At 41.8% G+C, this 9,086-nt stretch overlaps 1 protein-coding gene across 1 annotated transcript in view; it reads right to left on the reverse strand.

Moving 5' to 3' along the window:
• Cpa6 (carboxypeptidase A6) overlaps nucleotides 1-8,696 on the reverse strand; it is a 274,164-nt gene extending 265,468 nt beyond the window's left edge. Inside the window, exon 1 of the mRNA XM_013034477.1 lies at nucleotides 8,366-8,696. Within this exon, the coding sequence (XP_012889931.1) occupies nucleotides 8,366-8,481 (116 nt within the window). The 5' untranslated portion in view covers nucleotides 8,482-8,696. The remainder of the gene's footprint in view (nucleotides 1-8,365) is intronic.
• Nucleotides 8,697-9,086: the final 390 nt, after the last annotated feature.

Here is a 9,086-nt window from a genome sequence, read left to right on the forward strand (position 1 = left end):
ACCATACTTTCTCACTTGTAGTTCTGTGTTCCAATATATTCCCTGTGTCTGGAAAGTCTTAATCTAATCAGGTTAGATCCTTTCAGTACCTACCATTTAAAAGAAAAAAAATGCAAAATACTTGGCACATTTAATAACTAATTCAAATTCTTCTTTGTACTTTAAGACACAGTTCACAGCCTTCTCCCCTCCTTCAGATGCCCAATGCCAAGAGTTTTCTCTGTGGGCACAGGATCCTCGAGTGGGAATTGTTTGTTTACTTGCCTGGTTACTCATTACATTGTACCCATGGACTGCTCTTTCATCTCTGCAGTCCCAGACCAGTAGAAAGCAGACAGACACCCTACAAATATTTATAGTAAAGAAATGAAATCTGCCCTCATTAAACACTTCTCAGCCTTGTCAAGTCAATTGACTCCATCCCCAACAATTCTCAGGAATAGGAAAGGGGAAGATAATTTTTAGATTCACCAAAGGCAGTAGGATCAACTGTTAAGAGCATCATGAACTCCACTGACCTGAGCATTTAGTCCTAACTCCGTGACTAGCTCTGCAAATCCTTCTGCCTTGGAGAGTTCTCCTTCCCCGGATATTCAGCAAAGGGATTAGTCTATGGTTTGTCTCAAGTTCTGACATTCTATGGCTTAAAACCATCATTTATTAAAAAATGCACACATTGTACCATCTTGTAGTGTAAACTTCTAAAGTGCATCTGGAAGGATTGTTCTTTCCGGAGAACCAAGTGGAATGGGTTGGAAGTCACTAGATGTCCATGTGACTGATGAGAGCTCGTATGTTCTTTCAGATTGGGCCTTTGGCTTAGTAACCTTATTTCGGAGCCTCTCCTGCCTCACAGCCCATCTGAGTAATTCTAACCCATAGGAAGGACGTTATGTTTGAACTTGTGGACTATAATCTTTTTTCCCACTTTCCTGAAGCTAAACTATGAGGGACAAAAGACTCTAGTTTGGAGGAGAATGGCAAAGCTCCGGGCCAACAGGGAGCCTGGCTCTCTGGCACTGCCAGTTAGTCATAACTATTCTGGAGTTTTATGTGACTGAGAAATGGATTTCTTTAGTTAAGGGGTTCCTATAAAAGCACAAATAAACAAAGAAAAAGCAAACAATCCAACAGCACTCTTTATTCCACTGTACCATAAAGAAACTGCGTATGCCTATAGGCAGCGCAGAAAGACATTTTATTCAGCAAGGCAAATTCTAATCTAATAAACCACTTATCTGTTGATCATAATAAAGATGTTAAAGCAAGTCTCCAAAAGACTTGTTATTTTCTGTCCATTCATTCCATTTAAAAAGACCGAAAAACATAGCATGCCTTTGTAGCTTGTGTAACATAAGCTGTGAAGTTATGAAACATTAACAATCTTCTGTTGCTTTTCAGGGGATGGAAGTGATTGTGCCATTGGTGCCATAAAGTGCCACAAAGTAAAGTTTCCATGATCAGATTGAGTTCTAAGGAGAAAGTGGTCCAAAAGCATTTGGAAAACTTTCCACTAGCTCAGTGAGCAGGCAGAGTACTGATCCCTATGGAGTGCATTCTGCCTGTAGGTTCAGGTCAGAGGGGAAGAGAGCCAAAGCATTACATTCACAAGCTAAGCATAAGGCTCTAACACATAGAATGTATAGGAAGGGAGAAAGTCTTTGTTGTAACCAGCTGATAAATATCAGCACTTTTAGCATATAAGGAAAACTAAAAATATTCTACCATTAATAGAGAGCAAGTGCTAACAAGAACTTTCAAACAATGCAGGACAAGACCAGGTGTAGCTCATGCCTGTAATTCTAGCTACTCAGGAGGCTGAGATCTGAGGATCGTGGTTCAAAGCCAGCCTGGGCAGAAAAGTCCCTGAGACTCTTATCTCCAATAAACCATCAGAAAATGACAAGTGGTGCTATGGCTCAAGTGGTAGAGCACTTGCCTTGAGCTAAAGAGCTGGGGGACAGTGCCCTGGCCCAGAGTTCAAGCCCCATGAACAACAACAAAAACAAACAAACAAAAAAGGCATGCAGCACAATTATTAATTATTACATTAACCACATGCTTGCAGGAGAAAGGTTCAAATTTGATCTTAGAGCCAAGTACAGTGGCTCAAGACTGTAATCCTAGCTACTTGTGGGGCTGAGATGGGGATATATGTGTTGGGTTTGAGGCCAGCTCAAACATGAATGTTTATGATAGGCATAGTGGAATACACCTGTTTTCCCAGCTATAGAAGCAGCACAAATCCTGGAAGCAGTAGCTCCCTCAGCAATCCTGTGAAACACAAATAGGAGGATTACAATCCAGGTAAACTGGGCTTAAAGCCAAATCCTACCTTGAAAATAACCAATGGAAAGAAGGGGCTGGAGATAGGGCTTCAGTTGGGAAGAATGACTGCCTAGTACTGGGAAACAACAAAGGTGACTTAGAACACACCCCACACTCTTAACAGTTAATTCCCCAAACATTTAGAAAGCACACATTTGAATGCGTGAGCTGAGCTATTTCTTTCTTGCTTTAGGCCGTTATCATGAGTGAGGACTTCTCTGACTCAATTAGATAGGAGTCTCATGGATGAAGATCATAGAAAAGCAGCAGGAAACCAGAGTTTGATTAAGGAGGTTTCAAAAACAATGCAGAAGAATCTGGAGTGGGTGGAGCCAGGGAGCCAGAGAGCCAAGGGGCCAGGATAGACCTCTGAACAAGACAGTATCTTAAATCTCAGAGAAAGCAGATCTATTGGGAGAAAATGATCTTTACTCAAATTGAGATAAAGAAGTCCTAGTGTGGTCAGTCTCCATTCCAAGGAAAGAAAAGCACAAATAAGACATGTTTCATGAAAGAATTAGATATCTTCAGAAATGACATAAGAGGGGCTGGGAAGGTGGCTCAGAGGTGGAGTGCTTGCCTTGCATGCATGAGGTCCTGGGTTCGATTCCTCAGTACCACATAAGCAGAAAAAGCCGGAAGTGGTGCTGTGGCTCAAGGGGTAGAGCGCTAGCCTTGAGCTGAAGAGTTGAGGGAGAGCACCCAGGCCCAGAGTTCAAGCCCCATGACGGACAAAAAAAAAAAAGCCTTGTTTTCTTTAGATCTGCTTCTCTGAATTCCTATGTTTTGATTTTGCAGATGCCCAAGTGAGCTTAGTGGACAAGTACTCAAGTAGAGATGTATGCTTGGTAGTGGAGAGGATTCCAGACACTGGCTCCTTGAGATGTACCAGCTGTTTGTCAGTCAGTCTGTTGGTCTGCCTGCTATAGCCAGTCATGCACATATGTACAGGCCTGGGGGTGAGGTTCATTGTCAGAGCTGCTCCCCCAGGAATGAAAAGAGAAGGGGAAGAAATGTCATTGAACATGACAGGTCACTTTAATAAGTGTGGGCTGTACTAATTACCTTACTCATGTAACTATAACCACTCTGTACAGTATCTTAACAATTAAAAAATATTTAACCCCCCTCTCCACCCCACCCATCTGCCCCTCTGCCAAAAGTGTGGATTTGAATGAGGAAAGTTGAATCCAGAGGACCTCAGCAAGTGGATTCTTAAACCAGTCACTTCAAGACCTAAGAAGCAGCAAAAACACAGGGGGAAACCATGTGTCTTTGCGCCACCAGTTGAGACACAGCAGGGCTAGAAGGTGAAAATTGGCCAGCCCCATGGGGGATTTCTAACCCTTGCATGAATACACCTATCAATCTTCCAGGCAGTAGGCTCAGTCCATGTACAGTACACTTGTCTACTCATTCATTGTGTGGCCTTTTCTCTTGACTGAACTATATCCCTCAAAGGGCATTCACTCTGTCTGTCAATATTCTTGGCACCCAATGGGCATTCAAGTAATACTTATATAGATGAGATCACATGTCCACAGGCATTTTGGTGCTATGCTTTTTGTGTGTGATAATCTGAAGTTCCTCATCTCATCTTGTTTTCTATCACTTATTGGCTTTCTAATACATATTTACCACCAGTGACTCATCATCCCTCCAAAGGGGGAGACCCAGGTTAAAAACTACCAATCTCACCTGAAACTATCAATTCCCAAAATGAGATTCAAACCTTCAGGTTTTCCTAAGTTGTAATGCTTTTAAATGCCTAAATGCGTGGCAGACTGAGTACAGTTTGTAAAGTAAGAAAGAGCTGGGCTGGAAGTTGGCTCAGTGGTAGAGCGCTTGCCTTTCTCAGCACCACATAAGCAGAAAAAAGCCAGAAGTGGTGCTGTGGCTCAAGTGGTAGGGCACTAGCCTTGAGCTGAAGAGTTGAGGCCCGGCATTCAGCCACCTCTCTGCACCCCCCACCCCCACCCCGTGACCAGCAAAAAAAGAAAGAAAGGAAGGAAGAAAGAAAGAAAGGAAGAAAGAAAGAAAGAAAGAAAGAAAGAAAGAAAGAAAGAAAGAAAGAAAGAGCTAGATGATGGGGGAGGGGAGAACAATGGAAAGGGTGACATTGGTCAAGATGCCTTGTATTCATAAATTAGTATGTTGAATCAACACCTCATTGTACAATGACTTAAAGATAATAAAAATACATAAAAAATCCAATGTAAAAGAAAGAGTGGAGTAAGAATCCCAACTGTGTCCTTACAGTGATCTTGCACTTGAGTCTATCAGTCTATAACTCCTTTAGCTTATGTGTAAAATGGAAGAATACTAGAGGCATGTTGACAGAATTATTAATTTCATAAATGTTTATATTACATATTAGTAAGCATTACCTATTTTATCATACAACCAAGTACTTATTAAATGTCAAGAACCATTCAATATCCATGCTATTACTTTAATACTTGCAACAACTTGAAGAAGGTTCTAATATTGCCTCTATTGTCCTAGATAAGGAGACTTAGGTCTAGAGAAGTTAAGGAACTTGCCCAAGATAATAGAGCTAATAAATGTGGGAAAATAGACATTAATACCTAGACAGTTGAACTTGAGGACTTATGCTACACTGTGGCTGACTTAAAGAAGGCTATGAAAAATACATGAATAAATAATAGTTTTCAAAATCCTATCCATGATAACCACTAGTATTATAGTGTTTTATTGACTTAGACCTCACTTTTACTACCACTAAAAAAAATCTACTCTGTGACACAGATAGATCATATGACACAGGTCATTTTTTTGTGTTAGATATCACAGTATAAAACAATACTAGATCTATTTCTAGAAAAACTAGAAAGAGGGGGGGAAAAGCGCACAGTGCTGTGGCCTTGTGTAAAAATCTTACTCATAGAGTGTCATTCAATTACAACCAAAATGTTGATTTGGCATTTGAAGATCCTGATGGCCTCTAAAAGCAGACTATCGATAGAGTGCTATTTGAAAGTCAAGAAATCAACTTACTTTCCTTCTTTTTTTTTCTTTTTTGCCAGTCCTGGGGCTTGAACTCAGAGCCTGGGCACTCTCCCTGAGCTTCTTTTGATCAGGGATAGCACTCTACCACTTGAGCCATAGCACCACTTCCAGCTTTTTCTGTTTATGTGGTACTGAGGAATCGAATCCAGGGCTTCATGCATGCTGGGCAAGCACTCTTTCACTAAGCCACATTTCCAGCCCTCAACTTACTTTCTTTTCTGTGTATTTGTAGGCCTTTCAAAAGATGTAATGTTTATGTTTTAGGCATATTGGGGTTGAATTTAGAGCTTCAGTTTACCAGGATACTAATGCCCAGGCAATTGATCTACCACTTGATCCATGCCCTCAGCCATTTAGTTATTTGCTTTAGTCTAATAGTCTTTTTCCCCTCAAGGCCAGCCTTTGCACCTTGATCTTCCTACCTATGTATCCCTCCTCTGTTTCTGGGATGCCAGGTACTTGCCATCATGCCCAACTGGTTGAGATGTAGTCTTGATTTTTGTCTTAGTTGACTTCTAATTGTGAGTCATCCAGATCTTTGCCCCCTGTGTAGATGGGATTGCAGGTGAGTACTACCATGCTGGGCCTTTATGTATAATTTACCTCCAAATGGTATTAGCTTTTGCCATTAGATCTTCCCTGAAGTCACTCTATGCATTTTTGTTTTGTTTCCTGAGATCTTTAAATTTGCTATTTACTAAACACTGATTACACAATTGGCCCTATCCAATTGTTATTAGATTACATATAAAACAATCTACTTCATTAGCTGCTCTCCGGAGCTATGCTGGTGTTTTTTGTTGTGACCTAATTGTTTTTGTGCTCAGGGTCCTGCAAAATGATAATCACATATTATTGGATTCACTAACACATACCAAATATCTTGACAAGAATGCAAGAAATAGACTTGTAGTATAATTATTTTTTTTAATGAACAAAGGAAACATAACTAAAGGATAAAAACATGGGGTAGCTTAAAATAACTGCTAGTCAAAAATAATGCTAAACACTACCCTGTCTTCCCATCAGATTCTAGCTCCCAAACAGGTAAACACATAAAATGTAGTTCCTAAGACAAAGACACTTCCCAAATCCCTGTTCCTGGTAACAAGGGAATGGCATACATCTCATGAAAGTAAGCTAAAGACTTCTATTCTCAGTGGGGAATAGACTCAGAAATATTCCTGGCTTGAAAGAGAACTTAGGCTCCTGTTGTGATCGACAGGGAAGGCTCAGTTCTTTAGCTTCTCATTATTTCCTCTTATTTATTTTTTCCTTACAACTTTCAGGCATCTGGTAATTTATACATTTGGGACTGTCTTATTATCTGGTGGCTGAAGAGAAAATGGCAATTATTACTTTTAGTGCAGAACAACAGAGTAGGTGGCTCAGTCTCCTCCAGCAGGGCTCCACATGCTTAAAATGCTATAGCAAAGACGTTGCCACTGGCCTATGTCCTCTGCCAGGTGCTATTTAGGGACAGACACACACCTGCTCAGCTGGAGCAGTCCTAGTAACTTATCACTGAGGAATGCAACACGCTGAAATAATTATGGACAGGCCTGCAGCTGAGTGGAGGAGTGAGATCCTATGTCTCATGGGCACATCTCACTCTGGATACATGTTTATCATATGACCCAGCATCAGCCAGGAGAGCTACAATTTACTTTTCTACAATCTTATGTGACAAATCAGTCAGGAAGGGACTTCTTTAATTGACACATTGACAAAGAGGGTCAGTTTTGGCAAAGGGGAGGAGGGGGTGGGGAGTGATACATTACAGGATGTAAAGTCTCGCCTTCTGTGTTCAGGACTCCAAAGGGTAAGCAAGCCTCTGATGTCAGATCATTTCTATTCCTTCCAAGAACACAAGGGTAGGAAAATTGGGCGATCATACTCCCACCTACAACCCTTACCTCAACCAACACTTCTACCTGCTGCCTGCATCCTTTAAAATTAAGGATATATTTTTAAATTTCCCTCCTAGGAACACATTCAGAGGATCACAAAAAGCAATGCTCAGATCCTTTGGGAGAGAAGGAACAACACAATTCTCTCTTCCAGGGTTCACATCAACTTTTCACATTATTTCTATTTACAAAAAAAACCTTTTCTTTAGCATGTTGATTACTTTCCAGGTCATAATTCCCACCACTATGAAAACTTTTTTCAGCTGGAGATTCTTGAGAGATAGTAAACTCCTGAAAAATATGAAGGACACTGGCTTTCCTTCTCTCTTTGAAGCAGTTGAACTACAGGAACTATTTGAGTTTCTTCCTCTCCTATATGCAGGCATGCCATAATTTCCAGATTCAAACAATGACCCCCTGCAAAGCTGAGTCACACATATGCTGTCTATACCACAGTAAGCCTTGGGATAATAAGAGCATGCATAGCAATGTACTTCTTTATACCCAGCTCTGGGCTTCCATAAGAAAGCCGCATTGCAAAACTTGCAAACCTATGGGGAAGGGGGACCAATTGTTGCTTTGCCTTCAGACAAATACCCAGAGTTTACAGCTGGCTACTTCTATTTATTTTTGAATTGAATTATTTGTACTGTTCAGATCTGAAAAAAAATCTTTATCAACTGCTCTGAAGGCTAACAAGTATTACACAACAAAAATCACACTCAGTTCTTAAATTAGTCACTGGTGAATTTCAACCCACTGTGCCTGAATACAATTTTACATCAGAAGCCTTGATTTTCAGGTCACAATTCACACAGTATAACAGCATCCCTCAGAATCAACTCAGATAAATTCTGCAAATACTAGGCATGGCTACTCCAAAGACTGAATCCCATTCAACCCAGGGTCCACAGCTGAGGCCACTCTTGTCCACATTTACTCAGTGAGCTCAGCCAAAAGCACTGTACATTTTATAGAGAAGACCAGGAAAGCTTGCAAATTCACATAGAGACCCTGAACCAGAAGAAAGCAGAAGACTAGGCACCCCCACCCTTTATCCAAATGAAAGCCATACACATGAAAGTCCCTCCACTTACCCAGCATAGCGGTTGTTATAAAGGCGGCTGTGCCCTGGTTGCAGAATCTTCAAAAAGAGACAGCAAACAGGCAGAAAAGCAGCTGTCGAGCTCCTGGACTTCCCGAGGAACTTCATAGCTTTACCAGGAGAGGAGTTGAAAGTAACTTGGAGGAGGAGGAAGCTAGAGGTGGCTGCACAGCACCCTGTGCTCACCCCTGCACGTCGGTGTCTGAGAGGGGGTGGGGGAGAAGGCTTGGGAATGAGCAAAATGTGACACTTCTCTCCAGCCGCAAGGAGGGAAAAAAAAAGTTTTACACAGCTAGGGAAGGGAAGTTGCTGTGAAGACTTGGTTTGGGGAGAAGCAGCAGCCCAGCCCAGCCCAGCCCAGCAGCAGGGCAGGATCCTTTATCAGACTCACTGGAAGGGGCTGGGCCTCCCCTGAGCTGACTCATGGCAGGAGTTTTACTGGGTGCTGTTGTTTCTGACAAGTCTGGTCTGTTTGGGTTTGTCTGCTTTGCCAGTTCGAAGCCCCCGTTTGGGACAATCATTTTCCTTCTACTACCTTCCACAGCACCAGGACCCTTTCCTAGTTGCAAGCGAAGTCCAACAAGCAGTCATAGAACATTCCAGGCTTACAGTTGGCTCTCCCACAGCATATTGCTCACCCAGGAGCGTGTAGTTTCGAGAGCGCCTGCGCAAGAGGAAGGCTAGGACACCTGGTCTCACTTCAGGCTTCCTGA

The sequence above is a fragment of the Dipodomys ordii genome, unplaced genomic scaffold, assembly GCF_000151885.1.
Source record: "Dipodomys ordii isolate 6190 unplaced genomic scaffold, Dord_2.0 Scaffold190, whole genome shotgun sequence".
NCBI classification, from domain to species: domain Eukaryota; kingdom Metazoa; phylum Chordata; class Mammalia; order Rodentia; family Heteromyidae; genus Dipodomys; species Dipodomys ordii.